Source organism: Delphinapterus leucas, chromosome 16 (genome assembly GCF_059928025.1).
Source record: "Delphinapterus leucas isolate spDelLeu-1000000601 "Yukka" chromosome 16, BTC_Dleu_Yukka2, whole genome shotgun sequence".
Classification (NCBI taxonomy): Eukaryota; Metazoa; Chordata; class Mammalia; order Artiodactyla; family Monodontidae; genus Delphinapterus; species Delphinapterus leucas.
Window position 1 is genome coordinate 52,698,181 of NC_143144.1, and position 17,863 is coordinate 52,716,043.

A 17,863-nucleotide genomic window follows, 5' to 3' on the forward strand; every position below is an offset into this window, starting at 1 on the left:
TTTTTTCAGCCTCTCTGTACCCGTCTCTCTCCCCAGTCTACAGTTTTTGCACATTTAGGGTATGCCTACTTCTGTTTCTACTAGTTCTTCTGCTCTTAATCAGGGTCGACTCCTTATAATTTTTAACTTCCCTGCTGTCTCAGAGACTCTCCATAGCCTTTATACTCTCATCCCAAGCCCCACCTCCACCCCCCCAGACCCATTCTAGAACCTGGACTCTTCCCCACTCTCTATCCAGTATCTTGTGGCCTAGGATGCCCTTAGCTTCCCCTCCCGGGCTGCGCACAGATCCCCTCCCTCCCTCTCCCCTTCCCTCCCCAGGCCCGCACCCTCAGCCATTCCAGAAATTGACAAAGAAGTTGCAGAGGGAATGCCACTTCTCAGCACAGTAGGTCTCCGTGAGCTTCGCGTTCTCGTCCAGCTCGTCGGGATCGGGCCGGGTCCCCAGAGATCGCTCCTCGTCTGGGTTCCAGGCAGCCTTTCTCTTGCCTCCTTTGGTCTTCTTCTCAGAGGGCTTCCCTTTGGGCGGCGCGTTCGGGGGAGGCGGGGCCCCTACGGTGGGGCTGCGCGCGGCCTCTCGGGGCTGCCCCCGGCTCCTGGCCCGGAGCTTGGGATCCCGGGGAAAGCCCGCCCCAGTAGGGCTGACGAATGGGGATGCATGGGGCACCAGGCGCAGCTCCGCGCCCTGGCCCTTCTTGCCCGCGCACAGGCGGGCCTTGAGCGGCGCGGGGTCGTGGCAGGGCCGCCGCTTCCTGCGCAGCCCACCCAGCACCTGCTTCCAGTAGTGTGAGCGGCTGGCGGCATAGACCGGGCAGCGCCCCGGCTCCCCGCGGTAGGCACACTGGTGGCGCGCCCCGTCCGGGCCCTGGCAGCGCAGCGCCAGCTCGCTGCCCGCCGCGGGCCCTGGGGCGGGCGGCAGGAGCTGCCAGCTGCACGCATGCCGCTCGGGGCTGACGAAGCGGCCGGAGGAGCCGCCCGCGGGGCCCGGGGCTGACTCGACCGCGCTGCCGACCGCCCCCTGGTTTCTCCCGGCGCCCTCGAGGAGGTAGCCACCCAGCAGCAGCAGCAACGAGAGAGACGCTCGCAGCCTCAGAGGACTCATGGCTCGTGGTGTCTGCACTCAGGTCGGCTTTCCAGGTACCCCTGAGCGCTTCAGTGGTAGCAGGCCCAGGATAGCAGCATCCCTTAGACCTGGGGACAGAGGCAGAGACGGCTACTGACTGAGTCGGGCACAGCCCTTGGCCCAAGCACAGGCACCTGCCAATCTTCCTCCCCAGACTTTCTGGGCGTCGGTTTTCAGTGGGCAGCAGCAGTTTGCGAGTGGCCCCTCTGAAGATGTTTCCTGGGAAAAAGCCAATTACTGTCTAATCTTTTTGAAACTATTTGCGCATTGAGGTTTTTCTCCCCATTGCAAATATGATAGCAAAGCGATGCCTGATAATTACCACCTCCACCCCTTCCTCCACCCCCTCCCTTCTCCACCCTCCTGTAAATTATCTACAATGTCATTTCAGATTATTCTTTGGAAAAACGCACTTTTACTGCACTTTGAACTTACCGAGTTCTGGGCGAGGTGGCGGAGCCTTGTTAAGATAGAGGGAATGACTGCAAGAAGGATTAGTCTGTTTTAGCCGGCTTCCAGTGAATGAACGTGTTATCAATGGAACAGAACAGGCCTCCCCGACTATGCCCCTCCCAGACTTCTCTCTCTCTTTCCCTGGGAGACTTCCCACCACCGTGCCACACACACACACACACACACACACACACACACACATACGGACACACACACACGGACACACAGACACACAGATGTATGATAGAAGTGGCAATGTAACATGAAATATAAATCTTTTTTGCTTCCAGTGTTTAAAATAATCACGCGAATTTTAACAAATCATTCTTTTCTTTCCTTTTACATATTTTACTTGAATTTTATTTATTTTAATTGAATTACAGTTGATTTACAGTATTGTGTTAGTTTCAGATATACAGCAAAGTAACTCAGTTATACATATATATATCTATATTCCTTTTGAAAAAATTCTTTTCCATTATAGTTTATTACAAGATACTAAATATAGTTCCCTGTGCTCCACAGTAAATCTTTGTGTATCTATTTTATGTATGGTAGTGTGCATCTGTTAATCCCATACTCCTAATTTATCCCTCACCCCCAAACCACTTGTTTTCAATGCTATTTTAAAAATAGGCATTCATAACTATATTTGCAGTATTAGAAAAAAAGCTTGAATAGTGCTTCCTTCACCTACTTTTTATTGAGATATAGTTCATATACCATACAATTCACCCATTTAAAGTGTAAAATTCAATGGTTTTTAATATATTCACACATACGCACAACTATCAACACAGTTAATCTTAGAACACTTTCATAACCACAAAAAGCAACTCTGTACCCTTTAGCTACTACACCCCCCCTCCTTTTACATATTTAATCATGTGAAGATAAAAGTTAAACAGAAAGATCTAAGTTTTAAGAGTTAAATAAAATGAAATTAAACAAAACAACTGTCAATGTCCTTAGCTGGGCATGATTTACACTCTATTTTTTATATCATTCTGAGTTCTATATTTTCACCCACAATTTCTGATAGTTTTTCTCATCCTAATACTCTTAATCCTAATAACTGTTACTACTAATAAAAATGTAATATCCTCATTTATTGATGCATTATAATGTCCAGCATTTCATCCAGCGGTGAGCATTTGGTCTTTTGATTGTTTTTAGGTATTATAACTCAATTACAAACTTCTTACAAAAATTAGAAGTTTAAAAAATTATTTTGATTATAGTGTAATATTACCAATTCAAATGGTTAATCTTTAAGAATCAATGTGTTCTTGAATCTTAAGAATTTTACAGGTAAACAAAGCAATTTTTCTTTTACACTTTAGGATATTCCATTATCTTTTAAAAACTGTTCTCAGTAGTAAATGTGATCTTTTTTATTTCAAGAGTTTATACCTCTGACTATAATTGTTTAATACAAGTATTTTCCTAAAATACTCCCTCAGGACATCGAGAAGTCTCATTATATTTCCTAATGTCTTCTTGTGGGCAGTATTTTCTATTACTGAACTCCCATTGGTATTGTATTTCAACAGTTACAATTTGATTACTACTATAAAAACCAAAATATTTTAGAATTAGAATGTACTTAAATATGTTTTAGCACAGAGCAAATATACGGTAGTGTATATTGACCTAAGAAAGGATGTTTCTACTACTCTGGTGAAATCAGAGAGATTAAAGGACTTACCCAATGCCACACATCATTTAGTGGTAAAGCCACCTGACTTTCAATGATAAATGATCTTTACATTTCAGCTTTGTGTTTCACTATCACTTACAAATTTAGTTATGTCTTAATTACACAAACTCAATTTATAGTGAAAAACAATTAGTACCAATGAAGTTAATAAACATTAACATAAATTTCATGAACAGAGTAGCTTATTAATACATTTCACAGATGGAAACCTTCTCTTTCCCAGAAAACCGTATTTGTATGAGCAAAGCACTATATACAGGCTTTTATCTGATGCTCTGTAATTACTTATAGCTATCGGCTACTGAACCAAATTGGAATAGTTTTTCAGCTAAAGAGTGACATCTAGTGACATTTTCCCCTAATTACAGTGAAAAAGTTGGCTGCTGGAAAGTCATAATTATTAAAGGAGACATTCGAGACCATGCTTTCTGTCAGAAACATTGCCCCCAAAACAAACATAAGGGCACACAGATGTGCTATGCCATGTCAGAAAGGGGTAACGTCTTACTAGAAGTTACTTTTTATAAGTTGTGGTTAAATACACAAAACATAAATTGTACCATTTTTTTCTTCTTTGCATTTTGTTTTTAAAATTAACTTTTATTGGAGTATAGTTGATTTACAATGTTGTGTTAGTTTCTGTTGTACAGCAAAGTGAATCAGCTATACGTATACACATATCCCCTCTTTTTTGGATTTCCTTCCCATTTAGGTCACCACAGAGCACTGAGTAGAGTTCCCTGGGCTATACAGTAAGTTCTCATTAGTTATCTATTTTATACATAGTATCAGAGTGTATAGATTTCAATCCCAATCTCCCAATTCTTCCCACCCCCAAATTTACCATTTTAACCATTTTAGGTGTACAATTCAGTGACATTAAGTACATTCACACATGGTTGTGCAACCATCACCACCATCCAGCTCCAGAACTTTTTTCTCCTTCCAAAACTGAAACTCTGTACCCATTAAACAATAATTCCTCATTCCTACCTTCCTCCACCCCCTGGCAACCACCATTCTACTTTTTGTCTCCATGAATGGACTACTCTGGATACCTCATATAAGTGGAATCATACATTATTTGTCCTTTTGTGACTAGCTTATTTCACTTAGTATAACTTCTTCAAGTCTCATCTATGTTGTAGCATGTGTCAAATTTTCCTTCCTTTTTAAGGCTGAATAATAATCCATTGTATGTATAGTGCAGTTTGTTTATGCATCCATTGGTTGATGAACACTTGGGTTGCTTCTACCTTTTGGCTATTTTGAATAATGCTGCTATGAGTATGTGTGTATAAATATTTGAGTTTCTGCTTTCAGGTTTTTTTAATAATTAATTTATTTTTATTATTTATTGTTTTATTTTTGGCTGCGTTGAGTCTTTGTTGCTGTGCACAGGCTTTCTCTAGTTGCAGCAAGCGGGGGCTACTCTTTGTTGCAGTGCGCAGGCTTCTCATTGCGGTGGCTTCTCTTGTTGTGGAGCATGGGCTCTAGGCACGTGGGCTTCAGTAGTTGTGGCACGTGGGCTCAGTAGTTGTGGCTCATGGGCTCAGTAGTTGTGGCTCGTGGGCTCTAGAGTGCAGGCTCAGTAGTTGTGGCGCATAGGTTTAGTTGCTCCACGGCTGCTTTCAGTTCTTTTGGGCACATACCCAAAAGTGGAATTGCTGGATCATATGCTAATTTTATTTTTAACTTTTTGAGGAACCTCCATACTGTTTCCCATAGTGGCTGCACCATTTTACATTCCAACCAAGAGTGCACAAGGGTCCCAATTTCTCCAGATCCTTGCCAATACTTGTTATTTACTTTTTTAAAAATATAAATTTACTTATTTTTGGCTGCATTGGGTCTTCGTTGCTGCGTGTGGGCTTTCTCTAGTTGTGGCGAGTGGGGGCTACTCATCGTTGTGTTGTATAGGCTTCTCATTGAGGTGGCTTCTCTCCTTGCGGAGCATGAGCTCTAGGTGCGTAGGCTTCAGTAGTTGTGGCACGCGGGCTCAGTAGTTGTGGCTCGTGGGCTCTAGGGCACAGGCTTAGTAGTTGTGGCGCATGGGCTTAGTTGCTCAACGGCATGTGGGATCTTCCCGGACCAGGGCTCAAACCCGTGTCCCCTGCATTGGCAGGTGGATTCTTAACCACTGTGCCACCAGGGAAGCCCCTGTTATTTACTTTTTTTGTTTGCTCTCTTGCGCGCGTGTGTGTGTTTTATAATAGCCACCCTACTGGGTATAGTTTTTTTTTTTTCTTTGTCTGTGTTGTGTCTTTGTTGCTGTGTGCGGGCTTTCTCTAGTTGCAGCGAACAGGGGCTACTCTTCCTTGCAGTGCACCGACTTCTCATTGTGGTGGCTTCTCTTGTTGTGGAGCACAGGCTATAGGCGCGCAGGCTTCAGTAGCTGTGGCACGCAGGCTCAGTAGTTGTGGTTCGCGGGCTCTAGAGCGCAGGCTCAGTAGTTGTGGCTCATGGGCTCTACAGCGCAGGTTCAGTAGTTGTGGCGCACGGGCTTAGTTGCTCCGCGGCATGTGGGATCTTCCCGGACCAGGGCTCGAACCCGTGTCTCCTGCATTGGCAGGCGGATTCTTAACCACTGTGCCACCAGGGAAGTCCTGTCATTGATTTTTGAAGCCACCTTTCTGGTGATAAAAAATAATAATAATAGCTACAATTTATTTAGCACTTAGTATTTCTTAAGTGTATCATGTATCAACTCATTTGCTCCTTACAACAACTTTACAAAGTACAGGTTCATGATCCATTATTTACAGTTCTGGAATTGAAAAAGGTCTGAATATGATACTTTAAAAAAATTCATCTGGCAGCAAAACCTGATCTAAACTGCCATGCATCTATTTAGAGTTTCTTATTTAGTCCTCTTAGTATGGCTACTCATATGTTTTGCTGCAGAACTATAAATGTACTTGACTATGGGGTGCTGCCCTAGAAGCTGCTAGGGTGTGACATAATATGCACTGGATTACCTTTCAAAATCTAAAAAATTCTAAATTCAGAAAACCATCTCTAGCCAGGGTCTCAGATAAGGGTTGTGTACCAGTACTAATATTATCCCCATTTCACAGCTGAGGAAATTGAGACATAGAAGGTAAGTCATTTGCTTAAGGTTGCATAGTTAACAAAAAGAACGCTCAATGTAGTTAATAATGTTTTTGAGTGCTTAAAGTTTCAGTCACTGGGTTAAATGCTTTATATTCATTATATCCTTACCATAACCCTATAAGGTGCTATTATTGTCCCCATTTCCCAGAAGCAATTGAAGCTTAGAAAGGTTATACAACTCCCTGGACACACAACTGTTAAGTGTGGTGAGGAAGGATTTAAAAACAAGTCAGTCTGACTTCAATATATTTGATTATTACACTATGCCTTACCAATCTGTAACACCAGACTTTTCTTCTCTTCTATATGTCCTTGAGAACTATATATCTAATTACCTCTTGGATACTAAAGAGTAACATTTTTTTAAATGTATATCAGATCATTTTACTCACATGTTTAAAACCCTCCTATGACTTCCTATTGCTTGACTAAAATCCAAATACCTTACAATGGCCCCTTTCTACCTCTCCCATCTTGTCTCCCAAGATAGCCAGCTTCTCTTAGGTTTTTACACTAGATGTATCCCCTATCTGGAAGGCTCCCCAGGTTTTCACGTAGCTGGCTCCCTCTTGTCCTTCAGGCCTCAGATTAAGCTCCTTCTTTGTTTCCCCCTAATCACCCAGTCTGGGGTCTCTAATCACCCTCTCTATCCCATCATTCTGCTTTCCATAGCATACAAACATGATATTTTCTTGTTTATCTGTTTGCTCTCTTTCCTCCCATTAGAATGTAAGTTCAACTAGAGTGGGCACCTTATCTGTTTTTGGTTTCTTTAGAAGCCCTAATCTCTAGTATAGAGTTTAGCATGTGGTAGGTACTTAATTTTGGCTGAATAAATGAATGTAGTGTACAATCAGTAAATGTACCTGCTTGTTAGTTTCAGTGGTGTTAGATGAACTGAGAAGGCAGGTGGGAGGAGGCTGTGAAATATGAAGACATGTGAACATCAGCTTGATCAGATATTGTCTAATAGTATAAAACAGTGCCGAGCAGAGTGTCTGGCATAGAGCAGGGGCCAAATTAATATTTGTTTAAGAATGAACAGTAAATATTATTAGTAGCTTGGATCTTGGGCAAATTACTTAACCTTCCTGAGCTTAGTTTTCTCACCTGTAAATGAAGATTAAAACTTACTTTACAGGGTTGGCCTACAAATTATATGAGATAATGCATGCCAAATGCCTAACACATAGGTTCTTAAGTTAGTTTCTTTCCCTTTATGCTTTATAAACTCTTGTAAGCTTTTCTAGATACATGACCTCATTTTATTTCTATAGTACTTCTCATTAGCCTCATTTTATAGATGAAAAAGACTCAGGGTTGAGGCAAAGCCTCTACAGATAATAAGAAGCCAATGGATAAGTTTTATAAGCAGAGGAGTGACACGGTGAAAGCAGTGTTTCATGAAGATTAATCTGCTGGAGGCCTTTAAGATGGGCTCAGTTGAAGCTGGAGAAATATTACTTTGACTACTATCATAAAAATCAAGTTTAAGGTGATGAGGGCCTGCACTAGGTGACAGAATGTTTAAAAGCCTAATTAAGCGACTGAACAGCCACATAAGCAAATAAATAAATACATAAATAAATGGCTGAGAGTTTTCAAATATGATTGAGAAAATCATGGTACCAACAACACAAGCAATTAAGAAATCAAACATGACAAAATGGTTGACAGAATACCTTCCCTCCAATACCTAGGCAGAACATATGGCAGATAGATGGCAAACATTCGAGCCGTGTCTTCAGTGCCGTTGCAGATATTTCTGGATTTCACCCCTCCCACTGGCATCGCCACCTGGACTAGAGCATGCTATGGTCCTGTGGATTCTGCTTTCTCTAGAAGCAGTCTGGTGAGATGGGGATCGGGGCAGTGAGGAATTAGAAGCAAAGTTTTTAACTCCCAGAACCTTGGCTAGATCGCTTCTTTTCCTTCCCTAGAAAATAAGTGGACTCATTTCTCCTCTCCCGCCTCGTATGAAGACTACCGACCCCCTCTAGATGAGCAAAGACAGCTTTTTTTGGCGGCGCGCGCCGCCAGGCCGTAAGGGTTCATACTCCTACTCAGCGGCGGAGCGGAGCCACTGGCGGTGAGCGGGCGTCACTTCCGGCGCGCTGACGCTCAGTCCGGCGTGCCGACGCCTGCGTCAGCAAAGAGCGGGGTTGGGGGCACCCGGTTTGAAGTCGTGCGGGTCGGCGGAGTGCTGCCTCCGCCGCCGTCTCAGACCCCTGCTCCCGGGCCGCGGCAGGGACGAGCTCTGGTAGGCGGCGGGGCAGATGCCCGAGGGCCCGCGCCGGGACATCCTGCGCTGCACCGGCTGCTCCTATCTGCTCCGTGGCCTGGGCCTGCGCCGCTCCGCTCCCTGGAAACTAGCGCCTCGGCAGCGCGTCGCGTCGCTCGCGGGGAGCTCCGAACCGCCGGCGCCCGGCCATGGCGGTTTCCAGGTGGGTCTAGCTTCTCCCGAGCGGACGGGAAGGCGGCCCGGGTGAGGCACGGTCTCCTCTCGGAGCCCCCACTCCTAGAAAGGAACGGTTCCTATTGTCACTGGGCTCGGGCGCCTTCCTCCCCAGACTCCGCGGTTCGCCCCTCGGTCTGCGGGGGTTGGGATCGGGTTACCCCTCGTAAATCGGTTCAAAAATGTCTTTTTTGTTGTTGAATAGACCCTTTGGCGCGTTAGGGCTAGTTTTTCTCTTTCCTCACCATGTTTCTCTTCTCTGGTTTCTCTTCCCCCTTTCAGTTCTGGGAGAGTCTCTTCTCTTTCTGAGCATTTTAAGGCCGATCCCTAACCTCCATTTCACGGGAAAACTTGGTAGCAACTGTCGAAGTCAGGGAGATTTTGAGTGAATATTATCTACGTGGCCTTCTAATTATGTTAAAATTTTGCGTTTACGGCTTTAGGGATATGTTCTTTCCTGAGGACTCTTTCCTTACATTACAGTATAATTCTTCGCTTTGTTTGACAGTACACATTCAGTCGTCAGGATTGTAATCTTTAGCAAATTATTGTATTAGCATCATCTTCCTCACCTAAGGCGTGAAAGATGTATCGCGAGTCTTAAACTAGTTTGAAGCGATGCCCATCGATAGGAAACTGTAGAAAGGCCAGCAAGACATTTATTTGTATAGCTATAGAAGGAAAGTTCTCCTTTCCTCCAATATGAGAGAGTGGGGAGAGTACATTTTGTCAGAGGCTTGAAGTTAGTGGACATGTGTGTGTGTATGTAGGGGATAGTCCCTCTGATAGCAGTCAGGATTCGCCAAGTTTACTGTTAGTTTTCGTGAGAAATGGGTCCTTCTGCCACATAGACTGAAAGGGGAAAATGATGATAGTTCAGAAAACGTAGTTTTTGTTCATTTTTCATAGTTAACTGAACACATTCCTGTTTTGCAAATGAAATGATAACCCATCCCTCACAGACTCCCTAGATAACTGATAAAAGAGTGCATGGAGAAACCCATGGGAGTTGGGTGAAAGGGGTCCTAAGATACCTGTAGTGGGGCATCTAATTTTTATTTCATAGATTAGTTGAATCCGTTCAATGTGAGGAAATTCTTATTTTGTGATATGTAAAATCGCCTCGAGAGTATACAAGTAGTATTTTCAATTTTTGCAAAGACAGAAAGGTGTACCATCTAATTTGTTACCCCCATATGAATATATAAATACATACATTATAAATACATTGATATACAAACTTAATATGGTATTCTGTTTATAAGGTGGTAAAACGTTTAAGGGAATGAGTAGCTCTTGAAATTTCATTCCTGAGTAGACGGTATATGTTCACAGTATTGGTTATAGTTTTATAGAGACAAAATGAAAGATTAAAGAGCGCCTAATCTGCTTGGCCAATGTTAATCTATTTACAGAAGTTTAGAGCACCTAAACTTCTGAATGAATGAGTGAGTTTTGAAAGCAAGTGCTTTTTGTTCTTGACATAGGATTTCAAAGGGTGGTGCTCTTTTTTTCTATAGATCTTTTTTATTTAGCTTGCCAAAATTCTATCAAATTCTGCTGTAAAAAGAAAGCCTGTCATGGTTTTATGAAAGAGCTAGTCCTGTGCTTATTTTGGTAATATAATAGGTTCACAGAAGACACTTTTGAGACACTTTCTGGTTTGGGGATACTGTCAGTCCTTGACTTTTTCATCTGAGGGTTCACTTTGGATAGCAAACTTTAATTTCAAGCTGGTCTTCTCCATGCACTGAGCACCTATCTTTATTAACTAAATTTCCTTTTGGTGTGGAATACAGACTCATTTTAATACTTTATTGTAGAAAAGGTGGAAGATGGTTCAAGAGATAAAAATCATATTTGCTAGAACCAAATCTAAAATATTTTTTGCACTGTTTATATCAATGTGTGTAGCTGAAAAGAAACTGTAATGTTTTTAGAACCTTGTAAGTATTTCCAGTAGAAGGGAAATATTAAGTTCAGATTGCAAGATCCAGAAATCTAGGAATAATATTTGACTTTGCTCTCCCTTCCTTTCCCCCAGTCTAGCCAGTCCCCACATCCAATCTTGTCAGTTCAACCTTTCTAATCTTTCTCTGGCCAGTCTTTTTCTTTCCATACTAATTACCACAGTCCTCCTCCATACCACCATCATCTCTAATCCGAGATACCTGTAACGGCAGCCACTCTGCTCTTCCTGCCTCACATGGCATCTCTTTCTAATTTATTCTTCATTTCAGTTATATTATTGTTTGCTAATATGCTAATTTTAATATGGCCTTTTTTCTTTTAAAAACCCTTTAGTTTTCTGTTGCCTTAAGATAAAGGCCACATTCCGTAACCAACACATCTTACCAGATCATTTGTGATCTGGTTCCTGCTTTACCTTTTTAAGCTTCATTTTGTCTCAGGTTCTCTGCATCTCTCTCTCTCTCTTCTCCACTCCCCTTCATTCTGAATCTTTGTTCTCACCTCCAAGTCTTTATCTCTGGAACATTTTTCCTACCTCCCCCACTTCCCCCCAAGTCTGGCTAATTCCAACCTTAGTTTTTAGGTCTAAACCCTAAGCCTATACATATGTCACTTTGTTTGGGAGACCTTCTCTGGTTTTCCTTCATCTGAGCTCTTTGCACCAATGTGTACTCCTATCAGTCATATTTATCATACTTTGTAAGTGATTGTTTAATTGTTCTCTCCCCTGCTTGAGCATCAGTTCTGTGAGAGAAGGGAATGTCTTTGATCTTTCTATCTCCAGGAAAGTGCCTCCTTCCTGGTAGGTGCTCAATACATTTTAAAAAAAAGGAATAAATGAGTGCTTTTGTTTCTTGTTTTAATTCCTCTCATGATTTTTCTGTAATTTATATATAGTAGAGTATTTCTGGTGTTTTTCAATGAGTGCTTCTGAGTTTTACAGTTTTCCCTGAGGGAGAAAAACTTTATAGCTTTGACTATTAGCCAGAATTATAATTTTAAAAATATAATAAACATTGTCAGAACTAGTTTTTTTTTTTTTTTTTTTTTTTTGCAGTATGCAGGCCTCTCACTGTTTTGGCCTCTCCCGTTGCGGAGCACAGGCTCCGGACGCGCAGACTCAGTGGCCATGGCTAACGGGCCCAGCCGCTCTGCGGCATGTGGGATCTTCCCAGACCGGGGCACGATCCCGTGTCCCCTGCATCGACAGGCGGACTCTCAACCACTGCGCCACCAGGGAAGCCCCAGAACTAGTTTTATAAGTTTATATAGTATGGTCTTTTATAATGCAAATTGGATATAATGTAACCCTGCATTTTGTGTAATCAAAATTTTTAGACCCCACTTAGTTTTATAAAGGCCTAGTTTTAATGTACTTTGAATTATAAGAATGTAGCAGATCATGAAATGTATGGTCAACTCTTGATCCATGGATGAGTTAAATCCTGCCACAAACAAACACCCCCCCCCCGAAAAAAACCTTTGTGACTCTCTAAAATTGCAAATACAATTATAGCATTTGAAATTCTCTGTAAAATGCAGTGAAATACTACTGAAAAATGTACGACTCCTTTAGACCCTAAATAAAAGAGAGCATACACATGTAGGAGAACAATGTTGCCCTTAAGATGTGAATACTGGAAGGTCAGCCAAGCTCACTAGCTACTTGACTTGCTCCCATAAAATCAACCTCAGCAAAAAAACAAATTAGTATATATTACAGGCTTTCAGTGTTATTTGCAAACAGTTTGAATTATAATTGTTAAATCTTTGAATACTGTTTTGTAGAGGCTCACAAGAGCCTCTCTGCCAGTATTATCTGTCATCTAGTTGGGGTTGAGTCACCAATAGTAAAGGCAACCTTAGAGGGATTGTTAAAACTTATGCTCATTACAGAAGGTGTAGGTGAAATGTGTGATGATGTTGGGTTCCATGGCTTAATACAGATTTTTTAAAAAGATTGTTTTTGATACCTTTGCCTGTTTATGCCACAATTGATTGACTGTTGTTATACATTGATTAGCTATTATGAACTTAGTTTTTCCTTGATGATATAGAGAAAATGTAAAAATATAATTTAGAGAATTTTTCCTGAGTGATCTCTGCTGTAAAGTTCATGTCTAAAATGTCGAGACGGTAATTATGACTTGACTGTTTTAGAAGTCGTGCCTTAAGTCTGTGACACATATTCTTTGCATTTAAAAATGATGCAGTGTTCAGAAAAGATTCAGGGGAAAAAAGGGAACATACCCTCTTCTGGAAGAAACAAATTGCTACATGTGAGCAGAACTTTGCTCAGTTTTGATAATTCTCTCTGTGCATTGCTGATACTTCAGAGAAACATTGTTTCAATGGCCTGTTCTGCCAAGTAAAAGGAGGTTTCATGATGCGGGGGCAAATTACAGTGGGTCCTTGCTCTTGACAGGGAAAATGCTAAAATAATCTTATCTATAGGACAGCACAGGTTGCTTATGTTTGCTAGGCCTATTCCTCCATCATTGCTAATTTCTATCCATTATAAGATTGACAGAAGGCACTGTTGTAAATTGTAATGTATCAAATATTTTGTTATTTAAAAAATGTAGGGACAAAAAGCTAGGAAAGGTGGAGGAGGCATTATATAAGTGTATCCATTTTAATCCCTGTGGTAAGTTCCTCCCTGTTTTAGTTTATTTCTTAAAGTACTACACACATAACAAAATTCACCGTTTTAAAGTGTATAATTTCAAATGAAGTTTTAAAACCACAGATATTTTTCCTGCAAAACCTAGATTTTGTCTTTAAGATAAAGTCATGCAAGAGGCGGAGATTAGAAAAAAATATGGCCTGAAGGACATAACGCAACTTGGTTGTCCTTTTTCAGCACTCATTTAACAAGTATTTACAGAGTACTTTTTATGTTCTAGGTGCTGGAGATACAGCAAAGAACAAAAATGGAGTTTCCATTCTCATGGAGTTTGTTTGTGTTCTACAGTGGGAGTGGGGGGAATGTAAATTATCTAGCCGCACCTGCCCTTGCACCTGGCTTTGGTGTGGTTTCACATCTTCATATTTGTTCTTAGTGTCCTATGTGGTATTTCAAATTAATCTACTTTCTTGTTTAAAAAACATAACATTAACATAGTTTCAAATAACCCACAGTAGGAACTAGAAGGCATACATTTTAAAACATCAGTCTAGACAATTTCTTGGAAGTTGTTTCTTTTGACCATAACTTCCTTGCTTAATGATATTATGTAGGAATAAGTACAGTGTTCATATCAGCTATTTATTTTCTTATTCCCTAAGTAACGCAGAAAAGTAAAACTTCAAATAGTAAATGTAAAAGATGTATGACAAAATGGACAAACTTCACTGACCAATCCCTTTTAGTTAAGATTACAAAGCCATCTGCGTGAAGTATTCTGCCAGTAGACCTTCCATAAATTTTCAGAGTGATTAAATTTATTCTGAGAATATTGAGATTGGAAGTAGATTGAGGAAGTTATATCTTATACTTTTTTTTCATCCTCAAATGGCTTAGGAGTGGAAATGCAATATATATATGTTTATTAATGATGAAGTAGTAATCTAGGACACATTTTATAGTTCAAAATGCATATGATTTCTTTTTATATTTTTACTTTATGAATTATCATAATGGGAACAGCTGAAGTTAGATCACAGTTGCCAGCATAACCTCTACAAACTCCCACGTACTTTCCTTTTTCTAGGCAGTCTTTTTTTTTTTTAACAACATTTTTCTAAAATTGAAGTATAATTAATTTTCAGCATTATATTGGTTTCAGGGGTACAACGTCGTGATTTAGTATTTTATAGATTATACATCATTTAAAGTTATTATGTGCTGTACAATGTATCCTTGTTGCTTATTTATTTTGTACATAGTAGTTTGTGTCTCTTAATCCCACACACGTCTTCCCATTCCCTCTTCCCTCTAGGCGGTCTTTAGAGCAGTTTTCTGAAATCACAGGTTTGTAAAATAAACATGAATCATATCTTTTATAGTTATTTCTGTGAATTAAAATCCAAATTGAAAATGGGCCAGATTATCATCATCAGTAGATTCATAGCCAGTGGATACTGTCCAATATAATTGCCTTATGTTTTATTAAAATTACTCGTCTACAGTCTTTGGTACCTTCCATTTGGCTTGGCATCTGTTACCTCTTTCTCCTCCGTCTATCCTTTGGCGAATGAAGAATGTCATTTTTTTCTATTAGCTGTTATGCAACATAAGGTTTAGCCAAAAGAAGTATCGTGGTAAGTACTGTGTTCCCTCAATCAGCCCTTCTTTTAACTTCGTTTTTCTTTTGATCACCTAGCCTTCAGACCTCTCCCTCATCAAGGGCCCTGTCTGCCCCCCAACATAATACTGACTCTGTCTCATGCCCTTTCCTGTCCCCTACCAGTTCATTATACCAGCCTTTTCCATTGTGGCCTGGCGCTGATGCTTACCCTGCTTGCCTCATAGCTGGCTATCTTGGAGTCATAGGTCAGATTGCCCTCTTGTGAGATCCTGGTCTGCACATCCCTTTGTTCTTCCTTTTGTGTGGCATCTAATCTGTTGTCCTGGAGAGAGGAATGGAGAACTCCAAAAGGGGCTTTGAGTCAAGAGGACTAAAGAAGCATTCTTGGGTCCCCCATTCCTCTATTCAGGGAGGCAAATTTGGCTATCAAAAGGTGGGAGATGTGAGAATAAACAAGCCTGGAATTGGATGAGAGGGTGAGCTGATCTGCTACCCTCAGGGCAGTTGGCTGGTGAGGGAGCAGAGCTGACATGACATAGCATTGGGATAAAAGACTTCGAAGAAAGCAGGAGGAACTGTGTGGTTGTGAGGCAGAGTCAGCATTAGGTTAGAGAGGAGTCGAAGGTCTTTGAGCAGGATATGGTTCTAATGAAGCTGGGTAGCAGAGGACTAAAGGAAAGTTTAGGAAGGGTAGAAATTATTGAAGGAATACAGTGCCTACTGCGCGGTCTTTTTCCACTTGCTCTTTGGAGCAAGTGTAACTGCCGTGATGTTCAGATTGCTAAAGTACTGCTGTGTTCATCTTTTCACTTACTGAAACATTCATTGCCTTAGCATCACTTCTGTTATTTTTATAACTTGTTTTTATGTAATACAGCTATGACAGATTAAGGATATTTCTTGAAGGAAGCAAAAAAAATTGTAATATAACACCCTCTTTCTTTGCTTAAAAATGGTGCTTAAACCTGTCCCAAGAAACTTGAACTTTTCTTTATCTATAATTTTAATTACAGTAAATACCAAGTATTCAACAAATATTTGACTACTGTGCAAAGACACTGTGCAGAGTATTGTGGGGGACAAAAAAGAATCATTGAAGAAGGTGAAGCCTAAAGAGCATAAGACAACATGTGACAAATTAATGTATAATGCCAAAAAATGCATAATAAATGCCAAAATGGTTATTTAAGATGAGAATCCCTGTGGATTTTAGAAGAGGATATAATAATATAGTAGTCTGAGATGGTTTCAAGAAGGTAAAGGACTTGAACTGAACCTTGATGGGTGGGAGCTAGCTGAAGAATTGGACCAAGAAAGACATTCCAAGTAGCGGAAACAGGGTAGACAAAATTGTGGAAACCAAAATGGACCCTGTTTGGGAGATACTTTTTTGTTTTTGATTGCTATCTGGTAGGTAAGGGTGAGCCATTGAAAGTTTTAGAGTAAGGTAATAATTTGATCAAAGAGTGCTTTAGGAAGTAAATTTAGCAATGAGATCACATTAGTATTGAGTTATGCTCATCAGGCAGTTGAAAGTGTGGCAGTGGAGCTCCCAGATGGGCTAGGTTTGAGGATTATTTTTACTGTGTTATAGTTTAAACAAATTACAGTTTCCTACAGGAGAAATGGGTGAGAGATGGGCAGCCAAGGATTGAATCTAGGAGAATGTTCATATTAAGAGTGTTAAGAGTAGGGAAACCACAGAAAGAATTAAGAGTTCAGAGAAGAACAGGGTAACAGAATGTTGTGAAAACTTAGGAAGGAAAATATTTTAAGAATGGGGTACTTGCTGAAATCACATGTCATAGAAGATTCATGAAAATTGGATTTACAAAAAAACACAACAACATTAGATTTAGGGCTTAGAAGTTCATTGGTGACCTTCAGGTGTGCTATTTTAGTAGTAAAGAAGGATAGAAACTTGATTTATAGGGATTAAATTGGGTATGGTGAGGAGATAAAAGAAGTGATTTTAAGCACTTGTTCAAGATGCTTGGCAGCAAAAAGAAAGTGTTCTAGAAGATGGAAGTCAAGCAGTTTATCTTATTAAAGATGGACCTCTGGATATTTGAAGATAGAAGGGAATAGATTACTAAGGCAGTGATTTAAGATACTGGAGAAAGGATAATCGAATGAGGGTAGAAGGAGATGGTAAAAAAAAAAATAGCGGGACTTTATGTAAGTCTTGAAGAAGAGTGAGGATTGTCTTTTCATCTGAAATTGAAAGAGGATAAGTGTAAAGACCTTTAGAGGTAATGAGTAGAGAACAAGACAGTTCTTGTTCCATAATCTAGAGATCTACTCAGTCCATTCCTTTTTAAGGAATAGGGAATGGCAACTGGGACTTGAGGTAAGTGGAAATGATTGGGGAAAACTATCAATTTTATTTTAACTTTTTACACATGGATTTATAAACAGGTTAGTATTGTCACTTCCTTAGAGTGTTCATTTTGCAGCCAGCTTTGCTTTTAGTCACAAAAGCAGAAACTCCATCATCAAAAAAGGAATTATGGGGGCTTCCCTGGTGGTCCAGTGGTTAAGAATCCGTCTGCCAATGCAGGGGACACGGGTTCGATCCCTGGTCCGGAAGATCCCACATGCTGCAGGACAACTAAGCCCGTGTGCTGCAACTACTGAGCCCGCACACCATGACTACTGAAGCCCGTGTGCCTAGAGCTCTTGCTCTGCAACAAGAGAAGCCACTGCAGTGAGGTGCCGCGCACCACAACGAAGAGTAGCCCTGCTTGCTGCAACTAGAGAAAGCCCGTGTGAAGCAA

At 40.9% G+C, this 17,863-nt stretch overlaps 2 protein-coding genes across 3 annotated transcripts in view; one reads left to right on the plus strand and one right to left on the minus strand.

Moving 5' to 3' along the window:
• Positions 1-316: 316 nt before the first annotated feature.
• On the minus strand, positions 317-1,508 carry FGFBP3 (fibroblast growth factor binding protein 3). Its single transcript, XM_022569542.3, has one exon. It carries the CDS (start codon positions 1,100-1,102, stop codon positions 332-334), a length of 771 nt encoding a protein of 256 aa, XP_022425250.1. The 5' UTR covers positions 1,103-1,508; the 3' UTR covers positions 317-331.
• A 7,038-nt stretch (positions 1,509-8,546) lies between these two features.
• BTAF1 (B-TFIID TATA-box binding protein associated factor 1) overlaps positions 8,547-17,863 on the plus strand; it is a 96,087-nt gene continuing 86,770 nt past the window's right edge. Inside the window, exon 1 of one of the 2 annotated variants that reach the window (XM_089897920.1) lies at positions 8,547-8,854. In XM_089897920.1, coding sequence (XP_089754046.1) covers positions 8,841-8,854 — 14 coding nt within the window. In that variant the 5' untranslated portion in view covers positions 8,547-8,840. The remainder of the gene's footprint in view (positions 8,855-17,863) is intronic. The other variant, XM_022569353.3, reaches the window with a different exon arrangement.